This window comes from Sminthopsis crassicaudata, chromosome 2, assembly GCF_048593235.1.
Source record: "Sminthopsis crassicaudata isolate SCR6 chromosome 2, ASM4859323v1, whole genome shotgun sequence".
NCBI classification, from domain to species: domain Eukaryota; kingdom Metazoa; phylum Chordata; class Mammalia; order Dasyuromorphia; family Dasyuridae; genus Sminthopsis; species Sminthopsis crassicaudata.
Window position 1 is genome coordinate 310,470,012 of NC_133618.1, and position 26,551 is coordinate 310,496,562.

Below are 26,551 nucleotides of genomic sequence, written 5' to 3' on the forward strand. Positions count from 1 at the left end.
TAGAGTTTAGATGGCAGTCTGGAAGGAGAGAGTCTGGATTGGGGAAGGACAAGAGTTGGAGGAGATTGAGAGCCAGTATTCAGGAAGAAGAAGAAGAGGCTGGCTGGAGAAGAAAACCAAGAAACCTGCTCACAGAGGAAAAGATTATACAGAAAAGAAACCTCCTCCCAGAGAAGGATTATAACTTAGAGACGATAGGACCTTTACATTTTGGCGCCTGAACAGGGACTTGAACCCTGGACCCTCAGATTACAATTGAGAGTCAGTTGTAATCCTTCTCTGGGAGGAGGTTTCTTTTCTCAGTGAAATCTTTTCCTCTGTGTTCAGGTTTCTTCAGAGGCTTCTGGAGCCTCCAGCCAGAGGGAAGGTAGAATCTCAAATTCTCTTCTTCCTGAATCCTGGCTCTGAATCTCCTCCAGACTCTGTCCTTCCAGACTGCCATCTAAACTCTACTGTCCCAGTCTAGACTGTCTCCTTGCCCGACTGCCCTCCTCTTTTATCCTAGCAGAGATTGGGCTAGTGAGAACTCCCAGGTGCTTGTGGGAACTCCTTCAACCAATGAACTTGCTCCTTTTGAAGGTTGTGTAAACTCCTTTTCAGAACTCCTTTTAAAGGTGTAAACTCCTTTAAATGTGTAAATTCCTTTTCAGAAGTCTAAAGATGTAAACTCCTAAAGGTGTGAACTCTGAGCTAGAGAATTGTTTAGACAACCTGAGTTATCACCTTGTAATCCTAGCAATATAAGGCACAGAATATCAAGGATAGAATTATAAATCTTTTTGTTGTAGACTGACAGAATTTTGAGCATGAAATTTTTCAAATTCTTCATCTCAAGGTCAGAACACTAATTGTTAGTGACTTCAAAAGCTAGCTTGTCAAAATGAAAGCTCATTTGATAAGATGTACAGTATATTTTAAGCTGTGTTCTTTGAAAGGAATAGAATCTATAGAATCAGAATTTTGAGGTGAGGGTTCTTATAGGAATACATCCTGAGAAAACAACCATGTAAAAAGGAACCCAGACCAATAAGTGTTTTACTAACTTTGCCTCTGAATTCTTGTGACTTTTGACAAGGCATTTTATTTTTCTATTTCTATTCCATAACTTGAGAATTGTAACTATTGCTACTGTCTTAGAAATATAACTATGAATTACACAGAGATGATAATTTCTATCAGGGACCAGTATTTAAGTGTTGCTCCTAATAGTTGGATTGTCTGCTTATGAAATTTGTCCTATAATACAATGCTTCCTAAACTTCGGGTTGTGACCTTGTATAGATAGGGTTATGTAACTGAATAGGGGTTTTGGCAACAGTAAAAGGTTTGTGAATGCTCTGTCTTGCTGTATCAAATATTCTGCCAATATTTAATCCTTTATGTAAAAATAAACAAGCACATCTCTCATTAGTATACAAGTGTGCTTTCATCTTTAATAAATGATAAAATTATGTATATACCAAAGAATTGTTTTAAAATCAATTTCTTTATGGTATCTTAGCAGCAAAAAATATTTTAAATACCCATATATCCAGTCACAAAAATTTCTCAGATGAAAAGAAGCTGCAAGTGAAAAAAGTTTAAGAAGACCTGCTCTTATAAAGAATGTCCCTAAAGTTTAAAAAGGAACTGAAACAGTATGTTTATTTATTTATTTATTTTAATTTTTTTTTTAAATTTAATTTTTATAATTATAACATTTTCTTTAACAGTACATATGCATAGGTAATTTTTTTTTTTTTTTTTTACAACATTATCCCTTGTACTCCCTTCTGTTCTGAGTTTTTCCCCTCCTTCCCTCCACCCCCTCCCCTAGATGGCAGGCATTCCCAAACATATGAAATAGTATGTTTAAACAATAAGAATCATTGTATCTGGCTGGGGACACCATTTTGGTCAGGAACATTCTCATTACCTTTTAAATCATATTATAGAGAAAGAACACTTAATTCTGCTGGCCCCTGAACACATTTCTACTCATGATGACATCATGATGGAACTCTAGTCCCAGAGGAGCAAAGTTGATATTAGAAAGAGAAGGGCATAATTTGTCCAGAGAATTACTCAACTGCCTCTGGCTCCTATAAAAAGTAAGGAATTCATTGTTCAAAGGTTTGAGCATGGAGTTATAAGGTTGAGATTTCTTTACTAATAAAAGCTAAACTGTAGATAAGCTCTTCTGTTGCTAGCTTTTGTTTATAGGGTAAACAAAAATGAGAGTCCCTGCTGTTACTTTTGTTTCTAAGATAAATAATAGTAAGGGTCCCTGCTCAAGTAGAGGTCTTGGGGTCTGGGAGTAAATTATATTCCTCAAGTAGAATGTCCCAGGAGGGTTTCTCCTTAAGCTAACAGAAGAAATGGCCTTTTGAACAGAAAAGGGAATATCACAAATTAATATTAACAATTAATTGATACAGCATTAAAATTAATTCTCTTCACTAAGAAGTTAGAGAGAAGGGAATGATTTGCATTGATAGAGGGAATTTTTTTACCTAGAAATTCCTTACAGCAGTGAAATTACAGTTGTAGTCCCTATCCTTAAGACATATCTATAGGTAATGGTATGCATATACATGTGCAGATTATATATAATCTTCATGTGCTATGGATACATAATAATAAATGAAAAAATTTTTTTTTAAATAATTAAGTTGGCTGTCTACTTTTTTCTTAGATCAGTAGAAATAGATATTCCATTATTTCACATCTAGTAACTTGAAAAGACAGGAAATCTTTCCCAATGTCTTCTTAATTAGTGATTTTTTTTTTTTTTTTAAACTAGGGGAAGCTTCAGCTTTAAAAGACATCACTAAGGAAAATCTGGAATAGTAGTTAGATCTTTTTTTTTTTTTTTTTTTTTGATCTTTTTATTTTCAAAATACATGCAAAGATAGTTTTCAACATTCACCTTTGCAAAACGTTGTGTTCCAAAATTTTCTCCCTCTTTTGCTCCATCCCCTCCAGGAGACAGAAAGTAATCCAATATTAAAATATCTGAAGGGAGGAAGGATTCTTGTGAATATATTATAAAATTGCTCTTTGGAGGATTTATGGAAAGAGGCTAAGAATTGCATAGGAAGAAAAGTCATAGTTAGGATTATAGTTTTCATGCCTTAAGACTGTGACTACATTTGTGATGTCATGGATCCCATACAGTTTCAGAATATCAACACTTTAAGAGTTTTCATTTCCTTTTAGATTTCGTAATTATTCCCTTTAAATTTCTGTTACCTTTTAGGTTTCTTTAAGATCTGTTGTGATGGAAATATGAGTTTGGTTTGTGAATTTTATGAAACCGTTTGAAACTATAGGTCTTGAACTTCCAAAAGTTATAGTAGTTATCTTTCTTTTTTTGGCATCAATTGCTGGCTGAAATGTGAATTCTAACTGAGTATCATGGTTTTTCTCTATTTTATTGTTTGTTGTCCAGGACTTTGTCTCATTGTATCAGGACTTTGAAAACTTCTACACAAGAAACCTCTACATGCGGATTAGAGACAACTGGAACCGACCAATCTGTAGTGTGCCTGGAGCCAAGGTGGACATCATGGAAAGACATTCCCATGATTATAATTGGTCATTTAAGTAAGTCTGTATTATGGATATTTTCCCAGATGATAACTCTAGTGAGAAACAAAATAGACTTAATTTTGGAGACATTCAATAATGGATTGAAGGAAAGTTTTATTTTTTATTTTTCTTGGTAAGCTTAATTTCCACCAGAAACCTACAGGTTTCATTGGAAATTAGATTAAAATTGTTGAGTGTCTAAAGTTCTTTTTTGATATTTTATATTTCTGTTACATTTAACTTTGTTGGCATTAAAAACCTAGCCAATAATGTAACATGTGTTGTGTTGCTTTGAGGCCATTAAATTTGACCTCAAAAAACAAAACCAACCTTATGCTCCTTATTACAATCAAATGTCTTTTTTTTTTTTTTTTTTTTTTTTTTTTACTTTTTAAAGGGTTATAATAAGTAAATGTTACTCCTTCCCCCAAAAGAGGAGGGGGAAAGTCTGGAAAATGTTATTCATAAATTATTTTAACAAGCGCTTTAACATTTGCATGATATATGGAAAAATGTCAAGTTATTTACAGACTATGTGTTGTATGTTTTCTTTTTCTTGTGGCTTTAACATTTGATTAGCAAAAAGTCTGTGAGAAACATAGAATCATAGAGTTGAAAAGAATTTCACTAGTAGTCCAATTTAATCCACATATGACAGTGAAAAGTAGTCATATAGCTATTGCTTGAAGACACAGAGGGATAAAAAAATTCATTATCTACTGAGGGAAGCAGATCCATTTTAAGATATCTTTAATAGTTAATGTGTTCCTCATATAGATCTACATATTTTGTGCAATTTCTGTCCATTGTTCCTAATTCTCTTCTCTGGTGCCAAATAGATCAAAACATTCTTTTCCCACACAACATCTACCATATTACTTGAGCTACCATAACCACTTATCCAAGATAAACAGACCCATTTCTAAATTCTTACCTTGGTTAACTGGTTCTTTAAAGTATTTTACTTTCCATTATCCACATTTGCAAATATTCCCTTAAAATGTAAGATTATATTTACTGTAGTCACTAGCAGTTTTTTATTCCATTGGTATATTTATTTTTAATTTTTCTTTTTCTTTTTCTTTTGACTTATGACTTTCATTGACCATGGTAACACACAGGTACACAGGAAATATAATTAAAGATGTTATCAACATGGGTTCCTACAACTATCTTGGATTTGCAAAAAACACTGGGACGTGCAAAGAAGCAGCAGCCAAAATCTTGGAGAAGTATGGAGCTGGAGTTTGTAGCACTAGGCAGGAAATTGGTAAGCTTGGCCCAGGATTTCATTTGAAAAACTGAAGTTTATGAATTTTTATTAGTTAAGGAACTAATTCTCAAAATTATAGGTATAAATTTCACATAGTCAAAACATTAAAATCGAATAGTTCATCATATGAAGTTTCAATTATTGCTCACACCAGATAATAACAGATATAATTTGGTGGAAGGAACACTGGATTTGGAATCAGAAGGCCTAAGTAATCATTCAACAAACATTTTTTATTAAACATCTATTATGTACTAGGCTCTGTAAAGTATTATTAATATTACCTTTTTTTTTTTTTTTTTTTTTTCTTCATGACATTGGGTAAGTTATTTAATTCCTCTGGAATTCATTTGCATCCTTTGCAAAATAAAGGTAATTGGATTAAGTGATCATAAATCATAAAATTAACAACATCTTGATTATGAAACTTAGCAGACTTATTGTTTCCATTCTAAGTGTCCTTATTAAATGATTAACTTACTAAGTCTTTACTAAATGGCAACTAGTTACTTGATATAAGAAAGCTCTGTCATGATACAGAAGATAGTTTTGTATGATGGATTTTTAAAAGACCAAATTTTGTTTTCATTTCAGAGGCAGAATGAAAGAAAAATGTGTCTGAATTGGTTATTAATGTTAAATGACAGCTTTATCCTTCTTTGTTTTTATAGTATCATTAAGCTTACAAAATCATATTTGAATTACAAAATTTACGTTAATCTTACCAGATTGACTAGTGCCACTGACAACTTTTTTCTCCTGTAATACTCAGCCTTGTGTGACTCTTGATTAATGGTACAAGTTTCGACATCTGTTAAAATATTAAGTTATTATATTCTAAAAGATCATATTAGTGCTATTAATGCTAGTTGCAAAATCATAACTGTGTAAACAAACATTTACCTAGAGAAAACACTCAATTCCTTCACTAAAGTAGATTCCAATGAAAAGCAAGCTGAACCAAGAGGTCAGGCATGTTATATTTCTCTCTCTCTCTCTCTTTCTTTTTTTCCCCCTGAGGCTGGGGTTAAATGACTTGCCCAGGGTCACACAGCTAGGAAGTGTCAAGTGTCTGAGGTCAGATTTGAACTCGGGTCCTCCTGAATTCAAGGCTGGTGCTCTAACCACTGCACCACCTAGCTGCCCCTGTATTTCTCTTGAACCTTGGATGGCCTTTTCGGAGGAGAGGAAGATACCCTAAAGTACTTTGGATTTTCTGGCTAATACTATTAAAAAAGAAAGATCTTACATTAAGATGTTCAGCTCATATAACTTTTTGTCCTAATGTGTGGAAGGAACATTGCTTTAGAGCCACATGTAGCAGATATCAAACCACATAGGTTATTCAGTAAGCAGTTAGATGCTGATTATGTGCCTACATAGTATTAATATATCTTTCAAATTATGAATGTTTAATTGCTATACTTTTTAAAATGTTATCATTTCACATAACTCTAAATATTCTATCTACTTGGATTCAACCTAGAAGTAATTTTTAAATTTAGAAAGTTTGAGTTTTTGAAGCTAGTATTCATTCTGTTTATAGGAAACCTGGATAAGCATGAAGAGCTAGAGAAGTTAGTGGCCAGGTTTTTGGGAGTAGAAGCAGCCATGGCATATGGAATGGGTTTTGCAACCAACTCAATGAATATCCCTGCTCTTGTTGGCAAGGTAAGACAGTAACTAATTGAATATCAGTTGTGATCATTTTTCCCTTGATTTTGCTGAAAAAGTGATTATTTCCCCCTTGATTTTTGCTGAAAAGTTAAGGTAAAAAAGGATTAGTTCTTAATTTCACTCAATTTTGTTTTGTTTGTGATTCAATCAAACCTGTGTTCAGTGATTGCCAGATTTCAGATAAGCATACTCCATGGCAAATGTAGTTACTATAAGTAAACCTGTGATTCTTTATTAATTTAAGATTTTAAAATTTATCTATTACTATCTTAATTATTTTTGCAAAAAAAAATTTTTATTTTAGTAAAGTTAGACTTTTAACAAAAAAATAATTTAAGTGACTTTTCATCTTATGTAGAAGATTAACTACAAAAGTCCTATTTTCCCTCCCTTGAGGCAATTGGGGTTAAGTGACTTGCCCAGGGTGATACAGCTAGGAAGTGTTAAGTGTCAGAGGACAGATTTGAACTCAGATCCTTCTAACTTCAGTGTTGGTACTCTATCCACTGTACCACCTAGCTGCTCCCAAAGTCCTATTCTTTTGTCTTCATCATTGCATTGGGATGACACTGGGCTTTGTTGTGCCAACAAGCTCTAGCAAGTATATGTATGGATAATAATTATGTGTATAAATTTTTTGACAAGAGAATATATCTGCTGTTTTTAGATCAACCTAACTACTTATGGAGTTTGTTACTAGAATGTTGCTCCCATTAAAAAAAAATTTTTTTCAACTAGGTCATATGTGATATGGACAAAAATACAAAGGGAACATTGGTCCCGTACAGCTTGCCATAAAAAGGAGGCTAATAGGGCTTAGTCAGTCTACAAACACCAATTTTAAATGACTAATATATATTCTTTTTACAGTGACTGAGTTGACATGGAGGAACTGAATTATATATTGACATTATTAATATAAATGAAACTAGTAGACATAAAGACCTTGCAAATAAATGAAAAGATTACTTGTTTTCCTGAGAGTTGTATGCAGGCAGCATAGTTCAGTGGATAGAATCTCAGACTTGAAATCAGGAAGATCAAATCCACATCTGTCTTCAGATACTTGCTAAATTGTGTAATATCAAAGTCATTTAACCTCTCTGTGCCATAATTTCCTCCATTATAAAATGAGAAATTTGGACTTTCTGGCCTCAGAGATCCTTTTCAGATATAAATTTTAGGATCCTCTCATTCTGTGATTAAATGAGTTGATTACAGGGTTGCTCAACAAGAAATATAATTTTATGGGGTATTAGGTTTCATTGCTACTACCAAAGAAGAATATTAGTATAATACATGTGCCAATATCCCTTGAATGCTCAGGAAATAGTGTAATGGACAATAAATTTATTTTGGAGGTGGTAGACCTGTCTTTTCTACTTAAAAAAAAAGTTTTTTAAAAAATTTATTTTAATATCATTTTTATTTTCCAAAATATCCCTCCCCCTGCTATACCCTAGAGAATCATCTCTTGTAATAAAGTATTTTTAAAAAGAAAGAAAAGAAAAGAAAAATGGGTTAAGAAGCAGTTCAGCATGACAAACCAACCAACATACTCATTTAATAATGCATGTAACATTCAAGGAAGGAATTCCATTTTCTCACCTTTTCTTTGTGGCCAAATTTTATGATTATTGACATAATGTGCATTTTTGTTTCTGTTTTTGTGGTAGTTGTCTTTCCATTGTCATAATCATGTTTATTGTTTTCCTGTTTGTCCTGATAATTTCTCTTTATACAACTTCATATAAATCTTCATGATAAATCTCTCTCAATTCTTCAGGCCTTTCTCGCAGTTCTCTAGTGTATTTAATTATACTCATGTATCTTATTTAGCCATGCTCCTGCATTTGTTGTGTTTCTAATTCTTTGCTACTGCAAAAAGTGTCTCTGGCCTTAATAAGCAATATCACTGGTAATGATGAGACTTTGAGTCTCTGCTAAATGAAGATCTTGGAATAGACCATCCCTAGCATTATTTATTTATTTATTTGCAAGGCATTTGGGGTTAAGCAACATGCCCGGGGTCACACAGCTAGTATAATACATATACAAGGAACTAGAAATAGAGTGAATGCCCATTAATTAGGGAATGGCTAAATAAGTTATGTTAATTGGATGTAATATAATATTATTGGTCAACAGAAATGATGAGCAGACTGATTTTAGAAAAGTCTGAAAAGACTTGAACTGATGCGAAGTGAGCAGAAGTAGAACAGTGTACATTGTAACAAAATAATGTGATGATCACTTATGAGATAGACTTAATTCTTCTCAACAGTGCAGTTATTCCATTTTTATAATCAAAGGTTCTGATAAAGGCCTCATTTCCAAAATATATAAAGAATTGACTCTAATTTATAAGAAATCAAGCCATTCTCCACTTGATTAATGTTCATATCCTTTTATGAACAGACAATTTTCAGATGAAAAAATTGAAACTATCTCTAACCATATGAAAAGATGCTCCAAGTCATTATTAATCAGAGAAATGCAAATTACGACAACTCTGAGATACCACTACATACCTGTCAGATTGGTTAGAATGACAGGGAAAGATAATTTTCAATGTTGGAGGGGATGTGGGAAAACAGGGACACTGATACATTGTTGGTGGAATTGTGAATACATCCAGCCATTCTGGAGAGCAATTTGGAACTATGCTCAAAAAGTTATCAAACTGTGCCTACCCTTTGACCCAGCAGTGTTACTACTGGGATTATATCCCAAAGAGATTTTAAAGAAGGGAAAGGGACCCACATGTGCAAAAATGTTTGTGGCAGCCCTTTTTATAGTGGCCAGAAACTGGAAACTACGTAGATGACTATCAGTTGGAGAATGGCTGAATAGATTGTGGTATGTGAATATTATGGAATATTTTTGCTCTGTAAGAAATGATCAGCAGGATGACTTCAGAGAGACCTGGAGAGACTTACATGAACTGATGCTGAGTGAAATGAGCAGGACCAGGAGATCACTATATACTTCAACAACAATACTATATGATGATCAATTCTGATGGACATGGCCATCTTCAACAATGAGATGAACCAAATTAGTTCCAGTAGAGCAGTAATGAACTGAACCAGCTACATATACCCAGCGAAAGAACTCTGAGAAATGACTATGAACCACTACATAGAATTCCTAATCCCTCTATTTTTGTCTAATCCTTGCATTTTTGATTTCCTTCCCAGGTTAATGGTACACTATTTCAAAGTATGATTTTTCTTGCGCAGCAAAATAACTATGAATATGTATACATATATTGTTTTTAACATATTTAACATGTATTGGTTAACCTGCCTTTTGGGGGAGGAAGTGGAGGGAAGGAGGGGAAAAGTTGCAACAGAAGGTTTTGCAATTGTCAATGCTGAAAAATTATCCATGCATATATTTTGTAAATGAAAAAAATCAAAAATTAAAAAAAAAAAACCAGTGTAGTTATTCAAGACAATTTCAGTAGTTTTAGAATGGAAAAATGCCATCTTCTTCCAGAGAAAGAACTGTGGAAACTGAATGTAGATTGAAGCATACTATTTTCACCTTTATTTTTGCTTTATTTATTTATTTATTTATCTATCTATTAATTCATTCATTCATTTATTTATTTATTTATTTCTTATGGTTTTCGCCTTTTGTTCTGATTTTTCCTTTACAACATGACAAAAATAAAAATATGTTTAAAAGATTGTTACATTTTTTAAAACTTATATTAGAAAACCAATTTTTAAAGAGCTAATGAGACCATTCTGAAAGCATTTGTAGATAAAATTAGGCAACTTACATAAAATAAATTTTCTGACATTTTTGTACTCTTATTTTTATCAGTGATATGGAAGCATTGACATTGATATTTCAGTATCCAGTGTACCATGTGGTGAAATATCAATGGCACTTAAAGGTGACATAGGAGCATAATAGGGGCAGCTAGGTGGCACAGTGGATAAATCACCAGCCCTGAAGTCAGGGGGACCTGAATTCAAATCTGGTCTCAGACACTTTAACACTGCCCAGCTGTGTGACCTTGGGGTCTGACAATTTTGTCCTGACCCCAGGGCTCATACGATATTCACTGTTCCACCTAGCTGTTCTACTTTCTTCAAATTTCAAAAGATTTCCCAGTACTTTACAGAATAGAGGATCAGTTTAATATCTTATCCTGACTCTAGAGACATGAGTTTGTTTTTATCATGTAGCAAGAGTTTTATTAGGCTAAATAAATACACATAAAGTGAAAAAAGGCATGACAAGGAATTGAAGGAACCAAGAGGCACTGTAGTATGTTGGAAAATGACTTTGAAGTCATTGGACTTCATTGCAGTTTGAATGCCATTTTAAAGACTAGCTGTGTGACTTTGGGCAAATCAGTTAAGTTCTGGGTCTCAGTTTCCTCATGTAAAATGAGGTATTTGGATTAGAAGACCTTTAAAGTTCTTTCCTTCTCTAAATTTATGATCCTAATTAGAAGAGAGAAGGAAAACTTAGATGTGTAAGACATCATTCTTCCCTTCCTGGTCATAAAAACTGTATAATATTATGGTTTTATGGTATTATAAAAACTCTAAGGTAGGACTTTGGATATATATTCATAAGATTAGGAGGGAGTGAATTCTACAAATGATTTGTTACATCAAGACCATGAAGAAGTAGAGAAAAACTAAAGGTAGGCTGGAGAGTTCAGTATGTTCATTGGATCTGCAGTTAAGGCCTCTCAGAAACTGGGAGTTCAAAAAGGGCACCAGTTTTGATATCAGAAGTAAAAAGATATTTACTTCTGAGCGCTGGACAAAAAGTTTGGTTTTCAGGGTTATAAAACAGCTATGTAGATAGGCTTGGTTTAGGCTGCAACATTAGTTAAAGAGAAACAATCTGGGCTTCATATAAAGCATGAGCCAATTTAGTGACTAGTAAATGGGTACTGATAGAATGAGATAAAAACTGGATTCTAGAGGAAAAAGGTCATAGACATACAAAAGCATTTACTTTACTTTTGAATTTCAACTATCTTAACCTTCCTAAAACAAGATAGTTTTATTCTCTCCCTCCCCCCCAATAATTCCTTAGCAAATTGTTTCTTTGACCTTGTATCATTTAAATTGAGGGTTGTTAAATTACCTTGCTGGTACCAAGTTCAGAGAGTCAAAGGAAACATTGATATTCCCTCCAGGTGCTCTGGTGTTATCTGGTAGCAGGATGAAAAAGAAGAGAAAATTAATTTATATAAAACTTCAAGGTTTACAAAATGCTTTCTTAGAGCAATCCCATGAGGAACCTGGTATAGAGAGAGTGATATAAAAATCCTAGTGTATTGTTAGGAAGCATAAAAATTATCTTTATCTGTAAGATGAAGAAACAGGCCTAGATAAAGAAAGATTTGCCTATCTTCACATAATTTAAGTATCAGAGTCAGTACTTAGCTGACCTAGGTCTTCTAATTCCAAATCTAGCTATCCCATGATGCTGACCCTGGAAAGAAGAAACATTATCAGGGTGGGGTGGAACAGAGTGAAGGGATTTCATTTGTGAGAACCAGTCTTGGCTTTCCAGGGGGAAATTTTATATTGCTAAGAACCTGGGGAAGTTTAAGTTCAGGTAAATGAAAAAAATAAATAAAATAATATATATATATATATTAGACATCAACCTAGGCAAAAAGCAAGTACTAAAGGAGGGTGCACATTGAAGAGCATGAGAAATTATTAGTCTAATAGACCTTACAGTGGATTCTTCTGTAAGTTATGCTGAGGTGTGGTTAGCTTTCCTGGTCACACACCTTTTAGATAACTCACTGACCTTGCTTTTCTAGTAAAACATGCCAAAAGAGTCACTTGTAAACATGAGTCTGCTTGATTCATATATCATGATCCCATCTGTTGAAATCCAGTTAACCTTGTTGTAACATTTTGCTGCGTGAATAATCCTTTAAATGCATGTGAACTGTTTCAGAGGTTACTTGATTTTTAGTCTGGAAAAGTACTCTTAATACTCTTTTTTTTTTTTTTTTTTTGGGCTGAGGCAGTTGGGGTTAAGGGATTTGCCCAAGGTCATACAGCTAGGAAGTGTTAAGTGTTTGAGACCAGATTTGAACTCAGATTGTCCTGACTTCAGGCCTGGTGCTCTATTCACTGCACCACCTAATTGTGTTCCTCCCCCTCACCCCCCCCCCCAATACTCTTTTGAGGGGAAAAAAAAAGGCAGGCAAAGGGAAAATTAAGTAATTTTAAGGTAAAAATATATTCCAGGAACATACTAGGTCCCATAAGTGATTGGATTCAAAACTTAATGGGATCAGAAGAATATAAATAGCCCTTCTTCAAATAGATGATCTTTTTTTTTTTTTTTTTTTTTTTTTTTTTTCTTTTTTTTTCTTTTTTTTTCTTTCATGTTAGGGTAGTTTTATTGGAGTTACCTAATATAAATTAGAGAGTTGACATTGCTTGAATTATGATTTGAATCAAGTCAGATTGTTTGAAGAAGTACAGAAACAATATTCTTATGATACCTGGGCAGTTGAAAGAGGGAGAAGACTACTGGATCTGGATCTTAAAGAGAACATAAAAGAGGGAAAAGAACCCACATGTGCAAAAATGTTTGTAGCTTTTTTTTTATAACAAATAAGGAACTGGAAATTGAGTAGATGCCTTCAGTTGGGGAATGGCTGAATAAGTTATGGTATATGAAAGTAATGGAGGGGCAGGTAGGTAGCTCAGTGGATAGAGCACCAGTCCTGAAGTCAGGAGGACCTGAGTTTAAATCTGGCCTTAGATACTTAATACTTCCTAGTTGTGTGACCCTGGGCAAGTCGCTTAACCCCCAATTGCCTCAGCAAAATTAAAAAAAAAAAAAAGAAAAGAAAAAGAAAAGAAAGTATTGGAATATTATTGTTCTATAAGAAATAATGAGGAGGCTGATTTTTAAAAAAGCCTGGAAAGACTTATATGAACTGATACTAAATGAAGTGAACAGAACCAAGAGAACATTGTGATCAATGTGATGGACTTGGCTCTTTTCAACAAAGAGATGATTCAAGGAAGTTAATAGACTTGTGATGAAAAATGCTATCAGCATCCAGAGAGAGAACTATGTAGATTGAATGTGGATCAAAGCATAGTATTTTCTTTTTTAAAAAATTAAAAAAAAATTATTATATCTTTATTTAGAAAACATATGCATGGATAATTTTTTCAGGATTGAACCTTACAAAAGCTTCTGTTCCAAATTTTTTCCTCCTTCCCCTCATCCCCTCCCCTTGATGGTAGGTAGTCCAAAACATGTTAAATATGTTAAATTATATGTTAAATACAATATATGTATACATATTTATACAGTTTTCTTGCTGCACAAAAAAGTTGGATCTTTTAGAAAGAAAAAGAAATCTGAGAAGGAAAACAAAAATGCAAGCAAACAACAGAAAGTGTGGAAGTGCTATGTTATGGTCTACACTCAGTTCCCATGGTTCTCTCTCTGGGTGTAGATGGCTTTCTTGATCACTGAACAATTGGAACTGGTTTGAATCATCTCATTGTTGAAGAGAACCATGTTCATCAGAATTGATCCTCATATAGTCTTGTTGTTACCACGTATAATCTCCTGGTTCTGCTCATTTCACTCAGCATCAGTTCATGTAAGTCTCTGAAATCATCCCGTTGTTCATTTCTTAAAGAACAATAATATTCCATAACATTCATATACCACAATTTATTCAGCCATTCCCCAATTGATGGGCAGCCATTCATTTTCCAGTTTCTTGACACTACAGAAAGGGCTGCCACAAACATTTTTGTACATGAAGGTCCCTTTCCCTCCTTTATCATTTCTTTGGGACATAAGCCCAGTAGCAACACTGCTGGGTCAAAGGGTATCCACAGTTTGATAACTTTTTGAGCATAGTTCCAAATTGCTCTACAGAATGTCTGGATGTATTCACAGTTCCACCAACAATGTATTAGTATCCCAGTTTTCCCACATTCCCTCCAACATTGAAAATTATCTTTCCCTGTCATTCTAACCAATCTGACAGGTATGTAGTAGTATCTCAGAGTTGTCTTAATTTGCCTTTCTCTGATTGATAATGATTAGGAGCATCTTTTCATATGGCTAGAAATAGTTTCAATTTTTTCATCTGAAAATTGTCTTCATATCCTTTGACCATTTATCAATTGGAGAATGGTTTGATTTCTTATAAATTAGGGTCAGTTCTCTATATATTTTGGAAATGAGACCTTTATCAGAACCTTTAACTGTAAAAATATTGTCCCAATTTGTTACTTCCCTTCTAATCTTGTTTGCATTAGTATTGTTTGTACAGAAACTTTTTAGTTTGATGTAATCAAACTCTTCTATTTTGTGATCAATAATGATCTCTAGTTCTCCTCTGGTCATAAATTCCTTCCTCCTCCACAGGTCTGAGAAGTAAACTATCCTATGTTCTTCTGATTTATTTATAATATCATTCTTTATTGCCTAGATCATGAGCCCAGTTTTGATCTTATCTTGGTATATGGTGTTAAGTGTGGGTTACTGCTTAGTGTATGCCACCTAGTTTCCAATTTTCCCAGCGGTTTTTATCAAATAGTGAATTCTTATCCCAAAAGCTGAGGTTTTTGGTTTGTCAAACACTACATTGCTATAGTTATTATTTTGTCCTGTGAACCTAACCTATTCCACTGATCAACTAACCTATTTCTTAGTCAATACCAAATGGTTTTGATGACTGCTGCTTTATAATAAAATTTTAGATTGGTACAGTTAAGTCACCTTCATTTGATTTTTTTTTTTTTTTTTTTTTCCCCTATTAGTTCCTTTGAAATTCTTGACCTTTTGTTCTTCCAGATGAATTTTGTTATTTTTTTCTAGGTCAATGAAATAGTTGCTTTAGAAGTTTGATTGTTATAGCGCTAAATAAATAGATAGTATTTAGATAATATTGTCATCTTTATTATATTCGTTCTACCTATCCAAGAACATCTGATATTTTTCCAATTGTTTGGATCCGACTTTATTTGTGTGGAAAGTGTTTTGTAGTTTTGCTCATATATATCAAATTATACATGCACTCTCTATGTATACCCATAACAGAAATACAGTTCTCAAGAGTTCTTTTTACCTTTTTATACTTCTCTTGAGTCCTACATTTGGAGGTCAGATTTTTTATTTGGTTCTGGTCTTTTCATAAGAAATAAATGGAATTCATCTATTTAATTGAATACCCATCTTCTTTCCTGAAGAAAAGATTAGTTTAATAAGGTAGTTTATTCTTGGCTGCATTGCAATTTCCTTTGTCTTTTGGAATATTCTAGGCCCTTTGATCCTTTAAGGTGGAAGCTACTAGATCCTGAGTGATCTTTATTGTGGCTCCTTGGTATTTGAATTTTCCCCCTCCCCCCCCTGGCTGTAAAGCATAGTATTTTCCCTTTTTTATTGTTTGTTTGCATGTTTTTTGTTTTCTCATTTTTCCTTCTTTTGATGTGATTTTTCTTGTGCCACATGACAAATATGAAAATAGGTTTAGAAGAATTGCACATGTTTAATCTATATATTGGATTGCTCGCTGTCTTGAGAAGGGGAGAAAAAAGGGAGAAAATTTTGGAGCAAAAGATTTTGCAAAGGTGAATGTTGAAAACTATGTTTGCATGTATTTGGAAAAATAAAATACTATCTTAAAAAAAAAAGAGGGAGAAGAAATTCTAATTTCTGCATTAATGAGGTATAGCTTTGCTGAACTTTTTTCTGCGAGGTTTGTTTTGGCCAATAAATTGAATCCCCTATGTTGAACCATGCCAGGAATGAAGATAGTTTAGTTCACTGAAAGATTTTTGACAGGAAAATCTGCTTTTGAGTACAAGTCTTACCTGTTGAAGATTATTGACAATCTTGTTGGCATGATTATTTTGAAGTCTTAGGACAATAGGAAGGTGGAACATCTGTATCTGGGAGTGATTAAATAAGTAGTAAAAAAAATCTCACATTTTCCTGCTTCAGCAAAAATAAGTATCTTTATGCAGATTGGAGCTCTGTGCTTTGTTTTAGGAGCAAAGATACAACTTTGACTTTGCACTCCATTTGTGACATTAATAAAGAGCAAATATTAGACTCTGTGTAAGGGAAAACAGTGTCTCCCTTAATCCCAGTTCCTCTCCTTTCTCCATTCAGAAATATAAAACATATATTAAAAACCTCAGAACAAACAAGTCAGATCTCTATGAAATTAAAGAGGTTTCAGATATGTGTTATGTTTTTTTTTTTTTAATTCTTCTATTTCAGTGCATTTTTATTAAAGTCATCTTTGAAGCCTCTACATGACATAAGAGATGGACTTGCTGAATAAGACTCAGCAGTAAAGACTTAACTATGAATCCACAGTATATTATCATCCAAATACTAATCTGAAATATACAAGTAATATTGTAGTAATCATCCAAGTACAATCTTCTACAAAGGCATATGACATGCATTTTTGAAGGGAATATTAAACTACAAAATTTAAGAGCTTTGATATATGTTAAGCTATGCATTTGATTATGACATGGTTTAATAAGTCTTCAGTTCTTGGCATGATAGAATTGGCAAGTGTAAGGTGTTATTGTTGTTGGTGTTTTTTAAATCAGTCTCCAAGATATATATCCTTTATTAAGTTGAGCCTGAAGAAAGTTTTTTTGTTTTTGTTTTTAATTTTCTTTCATGCTGACTTTTTTTTTCCTCTCAAATTTTGTGGCTTTGCTTTTGGGTTAGTTCTGCTTTAACAGACAAGTGAGTGCATTTTTAATGTTTTTTATTTATTTATTTATTTATTTTTTTTTTGGTAACCTGTTTTTTCTCTCCAATTTTTCTTTCCTCTGACTCTTACACAGGGCTGCCTCATATTGAGTGATGAACTGAATCATGCATCTCTAGTTCTTGGAGCAAGGCTGTCTGGAGCAACAATTAGGGTCTTCAAGCACAATAGTAAGTGTTTTCAATGTTTTCTCATTAGTCATTGCACTATGACTATAATGGAAAATATAGAGGAAATAACAGAAACAAAGATGTCTCTGTTCTTTTAGTACTTGTTCTCTTTTTAGTTAGATTATGGGGAAAGACCTAAAGGAGGGCTTTTTCTCCCAAAATTATTATTCTCTTATCTTCTTTCTTCCCTTTGTTGTTCAGTTCTTCTTCATAGTATAAAAATGGCAAAATTTCTACATATAAATCATTATATTGGAAATATTTTTTCCTTTGAATTCTAAAATAAGCTTCCTAAATTTTTCTTCTTTCCTTCTGAATATACATGAAAAGCTAAAGTAATTAGCATGTTTTCATATATTCCATCTAACTTTACATACTTTCTTGACTGTAACAGAAACTTTGGTTTCAACTTTACAAAGCATGTGTTTAGAAATATTCTTGATATCTGGGTTAATTATCATTTGACTTGTTTAGTAATATGTTGACTTGAGATTTAAACATCTATACTCTGCTGCTTTATTTTTTTTCTAATGCCATGTTTTTCACATCTTCTGCCATCTTTCCATTTCTATTTTTAAAAGGCTTTTTATGATAGGGTTATGCATTTTTCTTTTAAAATCACCCTCCAGGTTTTATGCTAAACAGATTTTTTCCCCTCCTAATTTACCTTGATGTTTATCAGACCCAGCAAAAGTATGTGGCTTGTTGTGGTATTTAGAACTTAGAATCTAACATGAAAACTTCATTCTGATCAGGAAAACTATAGCCACAGAAGTGACCATTAAATTATTTCTCAGAATGAAGCCCTCTAAGGAGCAAGTGGAAAAAAGTAGGAGCCCAAGAATTAAGCCCAGTATAAATTTCTAGCCCAGGTGTAGCATAGGAAGTGTTTTATATTTCCTAAACTAAAATAATTCTTTTCTTCATATAAAAATTGTGGGATTTTTTGTTTGTTTAAAGAATCATTATCTCAGAACTATATGGCTAATTACTTTATTGGTTAGAGTAATAACAGTCAAAACCATGAGTTCAGTCCTACATAGGAATGTAGCATTCCATGATTAGAACTATCCCAGGCTACCCATTTTACAAGTCCGTGCTGGTATGCAAGAGAGAGGGTAAATGAGCTAGTGATACAAATCTTTCACCAATATTGGGAAAAATTAATCATATGTAGAGTATATCATCTTTGTGTAAAAAAGCAAGGTAGCATATTTTTATAAAACATATGAAAGAGACATAGTCTCTGCCCTTTAAAAAGCTGAGTTAGCTCTCACCAGTATTAGTCATACTAATTGGATCAATTAGGTCATGTTAACTTAATCAGGTTCTCAGTAATTTCTGATGACATTCCAAATGAAAGACTTTTTAATTCAAGCTAACTATCTTTCCTATCTCATCTTTTTTTTTTTTTTTTTTCCTTTTTTTTCTTTTTCTGGGGCTGGGGTTAAGTGACTTGCCCAGGGTCACACAGCTAGGAAGTGTTAAGTGTCTGAGACCAGATTGGAACTCGGGTCCTCCTGAATTCAGGGCTGGTGCTCTATCCACTGCACCACCTAGATGCCCCTTTCCTATCTCGTCTTTTTCCACATTGTAATATTATTCCATTTCTGACACCTTTCTTCAATTAAAAAATTTAAAAATGCAATAAATTATGTATTTTTGGAATGAATGAAGGAAAAGAAGATTTGGTCTGGATTATTATGATTCTTTTCTATTTGCTCTAGATATGCAGAGCCTTGAGAAACTGTTAAAAGATGCCATTGTGTATGGACAACCTCGAACACGAAGGCCATGGAAGAAAATCCTCATTCTTGTAGAGGGAATATACAGGTAATATTGTAGCCCTTCATCTTGATGATGTTATTCCATAAAATCAAATAGTAATGGTGGTAGAATTAGCATTGATAATTCTGTATAATGCTTTTAGATTTATAAAATGCTTTAATTAGTTTTAAATCATCCTCTCTACCCTTTGAGGTAGTGTTATAAATAAAAAATTTTAAAGCTGATCTTAAGTATTCTTATTTTACAGGTAGGAAAACTGAGGCTTGAATCATGGAAGCTATTTGCCTAAAATTATACTAATACTTAGTGACATAGCTGGGAGTATAAGTCTTCTTATTCTGACTTCATCAATCTTTATTATGCCACACTTTTATTTTTCTCTCTTCTGTTAAGGTCTGATTTTGCTTGTAAATGTATTTCCTTGCAATGTATATTTGCTGACTACAATTATGCAAGCTGACAACTTCTTTTTTAAAAAAATCTTGTTTCAAATATTTATTTCCTATGGCTATGCTCCTCCTTTTCTCATTCGTTATTTTTCATTATTTCAATCAAATTTTTAAAATGTTTTAAAATCTATTGTTGACTCCTACATATAAGCTTGAGGAAAATTTGTTCTGATCTTTTTCCTTTTAAGGTAGATTAACTTTTTAAACTGCTTATGCAAGATACAATTTTTTTCTTTAGAAGTCTGCAGAAACATGGTATTCAAGTTGGTTAGCAGTCAATGATATGTTTAATATGGCATCTAAACTATGTTTAATGTTATGTCATGAATTGTACTTGGAAGTTATAATTGAATTCTTGCATTAGAAAGAATTAGATTGTGAAAGATAACATTTGAATTAAAATAGATGTTGAGGCTTTTTAGGTACTAAAAAAAAAAAAACATGATAGTTTAAAAAATGATGATCAGTCATGGAACCAAGACAAGTTTCAGTGTTTTTGCTATTGCATATATAACAATCAAACTTTCTTTGAATATCAGCAAACGGGAGCCAAAATATTAGCTTTCCATTGAAATCTAAATTTGTGTATCCTGTTATCCTGTTTTACCAGCATGGAAGGGTCAATTGTTCGTCTCCCTGAAGTGATTGCCCTTAAGAAGAAATACAAATCTTACCTGTATCTAGATGAAGCCCACAGCATTGGGGCACTGGGCCCAACAGGTCGGGGTGTAGTAGAATACTTTGGTCTGAATCCTGAGGACGTGGATGTTATGATGGGGACATTCACAAAGAGCTTTGGAGCTGCTGGAGGATACATTGGAGGCAGGAAGGTAAATTTGGGTTAAGAAATGGGAAGCATGTTTGAAGCTAAAGACTACTCTGTTGAGCAATTGAATGACATGCTAGTAGGCTCTTGGGTAGTAGTGCTATGGGTATAAATTTATTTCCTGTTTGGATTTGCTGTACAAGTGAGCCTTACACTTTGGTTTTGTATGGTGAGTTATTCTAATATATCTTTGCTGAACTAAAGGTGCCTTATGCTCTTTGTTTTTCATTCTTATAACTTCTTCCCAAATTCTGAAGTACAGAGTGCACTGTTGTGTGAGAGAACTAACAGTAGTGATTCCTGTTTATAATAGACTTCTGTTTGGTTTGTGTTATGCTAGTGATCCTGGATGCAGAGGATTTTAGAGAGATCTTTTGGAATAAAGTTACTTCAACAGGAATTTTTAAGAACCCAATATTTTCCTGATTTTGCCAGAATTGATCTTTAAGTATCAGCCTACTAATGTATCTCTTAATAAATATACAAGATCTGGGCTAGTTTTTTTTGTTTTTATTTTTGTCAAAGTACTCTTTGATAAAGGTCATCTTTGGGAAAGTGATCAGGGTTTGGGAAATTTTGCTTGCTTTCTAGAAAGCTACAAAAGTGATAATATGAAGGATAAATGTATGTATCAGTATTGTTTCCCATAATCTAAGATAGAGCGAAATTGGATTCTTATGTAGTTGAACTTAAGAATGAATATATGCACATTTAAATTTTATTTAAATATATGATACACATCCCTTTTCTAGCATACACATTTTTTTTTGAAAGGTAACTGGTTAAAGTAAAACCCTTATATCTGGCAGACTCTTTTTATTCAATGACTTTAATTCACTTTTTTGCTGATTATTTAGAAATTTCCCTTTTTATAATTTTTGCTGCACTTTATCTGTGGTTCTTCAGAGATTAGCTCAGATTTATAAACTGTTGAGTTTGAGATATGAACAGTTATTTTATGTGTATACTATTCAGGGAGCTCAGGCTAAGTTATAAGTAATAATTTGTCAGAATAGAAAGAATTGAACAGTATACAGAAAGAGTGAAATAAACTACTGCCCACAGCATAGTAATATGAGGTGACATTCTTCTGAGTTTAGACTTTGAAGGACATAGCCTTCTATGTTGGGACATGGGGAATAAAATCAATAAATACTTAGCATGTAGAATTAAGTACAATAAATTTTTATTAAGCAAGTTCTATGTATGGTACTGTACAAAGCACTGGAGATAAAAACAAAACCAAAAATAAAGCTAGTCCTGCCCCTAAGAACTCTAAAATGCTACTGAATGTAAAAACTATGGGTGCCATATACTTTCCAGTATTTATTTTCCTGATTTTTGTGTTCAGTTCTTCTTGTATTATAATGGAACTAGGTTTACGTGTCAGCCTAACTTACTTTTTAAGAGGTCAGAATCAGTGACAGTAAAGCAAAAAATCTGTAGTAGGTACCAAGAAGATGGTTGTTTCATTTTTAAAGTCAAGAAATACCTCTAATTGTGGGTTTCTGCTGACTTCCTCAGGAACTGATAGACTATCTCCGAATACATTCTCATAGTGCTGTATATGCCACATCATTGTCACCACCTGTGGTGGAACAAATTATCACCTCCATGAAATGCATCATGGGTGAAGATGGCACAAATCTTGGTGAGTCTTCATTTTATTATATGATTTAGCTTAGAAGTTGTGATTACAAATCATTTGTAGATATAGTATCTCGCAAAACTCATTCTTGCTCAAGAGTGCCCAATGCAGAATCAATGTGTCTGAGGGTCTTGTTCATTAGATCTGAGTAGCCTAGCAGATGATCCCTTTCACTTAATTGTCAGGTTGGCTCATTTCTCATTGAGTTTGTTTGTAGTCATATTAATTTCATAATTTTTAAATTTATACATCCTTCTATGCTTCACTGATTGAACTTGTGTGTTTGATGCTGTTATATTAAGGTAATGTAAAAGTACTGCTTCTTTAGAGTGTCTTAAACTTTCTTATTTCATGTAAATAGGAAAGGATAATTCAACCTTTGGATCTAATTATTCTCAGCTCTAATAAGATATTTGGGTTGTTTTTAATGTGTTAGACTAAATGTTGAAGAGAATACTGTTTATGCTGTTTGGTATAATTGCTGAGCACTAGGGGGCAGTGCTGACTATAGAAAGCTTAGGATCTTAGTTAAAAATAGATGATCATATTGTTTTGGAACATTGTTAACTTCATGTAGTAGGTAAGGACTATATTCATTTATTTGCTTGCCTTTTTAAGTATTGCTGAAACAATTTTGGCTGTAGTAAAAGTTGTCAGACATACAAATTTTTGAAGTTGCAAAGAGGCAAACTAATGGCAGAAAAAACCTTAACAATCCATGCTATCCAGAAGTGGAATGGGCCGTCTTCTCAGGGTTGAGCTCTGTCACCTTAGAGTTCTTCAATCATTGGCTGGAACACCATTTGTCAAATATGTTAGAGGAGCAATTTCTTTAGGGAAAGAGTTGGACCAGATGTTTCCAAAGTCTCTTTTAGCTTTCAAATTTTGTGATTATAGATATGCTGTTCAGAAGGCGTAATTCATTTTCCATTAAAAGATTGTGTAAATAGTTGTGAACTAGATTTTACACTTGGTTTTAAGTACATTCTTTCAAGTACAAACTATTTTTGATCATATTTGAAAAGTCTGAAAATACATTAATAGAGGGTAGTGGAGGATTAGGGTTGGGGGTCAGAAAGATCTGGATTCAAATCTTACTTCCCGTCCTTACCTATGAAAGGTTGGGTAATAAATTTACTTGGACTCAGAGCCTCAATTTCCTTGTCTATAAAATGGGGACAGAAATACCTAGAGTTCTTATCTCCCAGTATCAAATAAAAAGGTGGGTGTCATCTGCTTTACAAAATTTAAAGGGCTATTTAAGTATATCATCATGTCCCAGATGACTTCTTTCTCCATAGTTTTTGATTTTAATCCCTTAAAATAAAATTATACGTTGTTTTAAATGTGTTTTAAAATGGGAAAGTCTTTCTATTTTATTCAGTTGCAGTGGCAAAGAAGACACTTCCAATTTCAGCCATCCTAATTCATTCAGTTTAAAAATTTGTATTATCTCCATGGACAATATAAATGCTGTTAGAACTAAATTGTACTTGTAAAAATTTTTTCACTTTTGTTTTTAATTAGTATTTATATATCTCACTTTCATCAGATCTGATCTTTTAGCACTTCAAACACTTCGTTGGATACACTAACACAATATGTAAGCTCACATGTATAAAACAAATTGTCAGTTATCTACTGATAGATATTTGCTATTTATATCCTATACTATAAATCCATATAAAATATTACTTGAAATAAATTAGATATATTTTGTTTAATAAGAGAGTGATGTGCTCATGATGTGGATAACAAATATAATGAGAGGCTTTCTGGTAATAGTTGGGAAATAATGATAAAAAAATTAACAGACATTTTTGAGAACAACCATCATTACAATTTTGTCTTTGTAAACCCAGAGATATTAGCACATTTTACATATGATAGATATTTAATTGATGTTTGTCGAATTTAATTCACCCTAAATTTTTTTTATTAGCCTCACATATATTCATCAATTCTTTTGTTTGTCCTAATCATTCTTATTTTTGGCTGCTCAATAAAATGAAAAAATAGTACAAGTAAAGGTTTTGCTAATTTGATTGTGGTGGGTAGATTCATCACACAGATTTCTCCACAGATTTCCATGAAAATTAAGTCAAAGAAAAGGGAAAAAAAAGTCACTTACTTTAGCTTAAGATCTTAGACACATATATTTATTTCATGTTTTTGTTAAAAGAGCCTCTTTCTAACTTCCTAATAAAAAGGAAGAAATGTGATCAGTGCTGTGTCAATTAAGTGAATTTACTAGCAGATAGATGTTTTCATATGCTAATATTGAAGAGAGCAGGACACTAGGATATCAATATCTTGACTTTTTTATGTTGAAAGCTTAGAACTAGATATTAAATTTTATTCTGAACAATTTTTTTTCCTAAAAAATATTTTTAAGAATTGTGGTAAGACAAAGTAACTCCTGATTCAGGCAGAAAGTAATATCCTGGGCAAAGTGACAGATAAGAATAATCAAATGTAACATCCCTAATGCCATGTATCATCTCATAGTTCTTAGAAAAAGAGCTGTTAGATATGGATCCACACTTAATACCATATACCAAGATAAGATCAAAATGGGTCCATGATTTAGGCATAAAGAATGAGATCATAAATAGATTAGAGGAACAGAGAATAGTCTACCTCTCAGACCTGTGGAGGAGGAAGGAATTTATGACCAGAGGAGAACTAGAGATCATTATTGATCACAAAATAGAAGATTTTGATTACATCAAACTAAAAGGTTTCTGTACAAACAATACTAATGCAAACAAGATTAGAAGGGAAGTAACAAATTGGGACAATATTTTTACAGTTAAAGGTTCTGATAAAGGTCTCATTTCCAAAATATATAGAGAACTGACCCTAATTTATAAGAAATCAAACCATTCTCCAATTGATAAATGGTCAGAGGATATGAACAGACAATTCTCAGATGATGAAATTGAAACTATATCCACTCATATGAAAGAGTTGTTCCAAATCACTACTGATCAGAGAAATGCAAATTAAGACAACTCTGAGATACCACTACACACCTGTCAGATTGGCTAAGATGACAGGAACAAATAATGATGAATGTTGGAGGGGATGTGGGAAAACTGGGACACTGATACATTGCTGGTGGAGTTGTGAAAGAATCCAGCCATTCTGGAGAGCAATCTGGAATTATGCCCAAAAAGTTATCAAACTGTGCATACCTTTTGATCCAGCAGTGCTGCTATTGGGCTTATATCCCAAAGAAATACTGAGGAGGGGAAAGGGATCTGTATGTGCCAAAATGTTTGTGGCAGCTCTTTTCATAGTGGCTAGAAACTGGAAGAAGAATGGATGTCCATCAATTGGAGAATGGTTGGGTAAATTATGGTATATGAAGGTTATGGAATATTATTGCTCTGTAAGAAATGACCAGCAGGATGAATTCAGAGAGGTTTGGAGAGACTTAAATCAACTGATGCTGAGTGAAATGAGCAGAACCAGAAGATCGCTGTACACTTCAATGCTGTATGAAGAGGTATCCGGATGGAAGTGGATATCTTCAACATAAAGAAGATCTAACTCACTTCTAGTTGATCAATGATGGACAGAAACAACTACACCCAGAGAAGGAACACTGGGAAGTGAATGTAAATTGTTAGCACTACTGTCTATCTACCCAGGTTACTTACACCTTCGGAATCTAATACTGCAACAATAATAATAATGCAACAAGAAAATCCAATGATTTACACACACATATTGTATCTAGGTTATACTGTAACACGTAAAATGTATTGGATTGCCTGTCATTTAGCGGAGGGAGTAGAGAGAGGGAGGGGATAATTTGGAAAAATGAATAGAAGGGATAATGTTATAAAAAAAAAATTACTCATGCATATATACTGTCAAAAAAATTTAATTATAAAATAAAAAAAAGGGGGGGGAAGATTGTTGTTTGGTCATTTACAAAAGTTAAAGAGATTGATTTTTCTTGCCTTCCATCTCTTTATAAATGTAAAAGAAAAGATAAGATTAAAAGAAAAGATTCTAGTTTCACTATTGTCCTTTCATCTGAATATTTTGAATTGGAAAAAAGTTGGTGAATTAAAGTGAGACCTAAACAGTTTGAAAAAATTGAAGTGGACATTTGTCAAACCAGCTTTCTCTCCCTATAATTCAGAATTTTAGATTCATAAAGGAAATTAAGGTTCAATATTCGATTATGAATCAAAGCAAATTAATTGCATTAGTGATGGAGTGTGGGTTTATTCAGATATCTGGGTTTGAATGCCAGCTCTGCTACTTTTCTGCCTATGAAAATTTGAGCAAACTCCTTAGTCTTTCTTGGTCTCAGTTTCCAGCTCTGTAAAATGAGGAATTTTGAAGAAATTTTG

The 26,551-nt window shown here is 33.1% G+C and overlaps 1 protein-coding gene across 1 annotated transcript in view; it reads left to right on the forward strand.

The window, feature by feature from the left end:
• Positions 1–26,551, forward strand: part of SPTLC2 (serine palmitoyltransferase long chain base subunit 2) — a 129,644-nt gene that overhangs the window by 41,311 nt on the left and 61,782 nt on the right. The window contains exons 3-9 of the mRNA XM_074289885.1: positions 3,431–3,585; positions 4,692–4,840; positions 6,390–6,514; positions 17,377–17,470; positions 19,198–19,303; positions 20,318–20,537; positions 22,058–22,184. Coding sequence (XP_074145986.1) covers positions 3,431–3,585; positions 4,692–4,840; positions 6,390–6,514; positions 17,377–17,470; positions 19,198–19,303; positions 20,318–20,537; positions 22,058–22,184 — 976 coding nt within the window. The remainder of the gene's footprint in view (positions 1–3,430; positions 3,586–4,691; positions 4,841–6,389; positions 6,515–17,376; positions 17,471–19,197; positions 19,304–20,317; positions 20,538–22,057; positions 22,185–26,551) is intronic.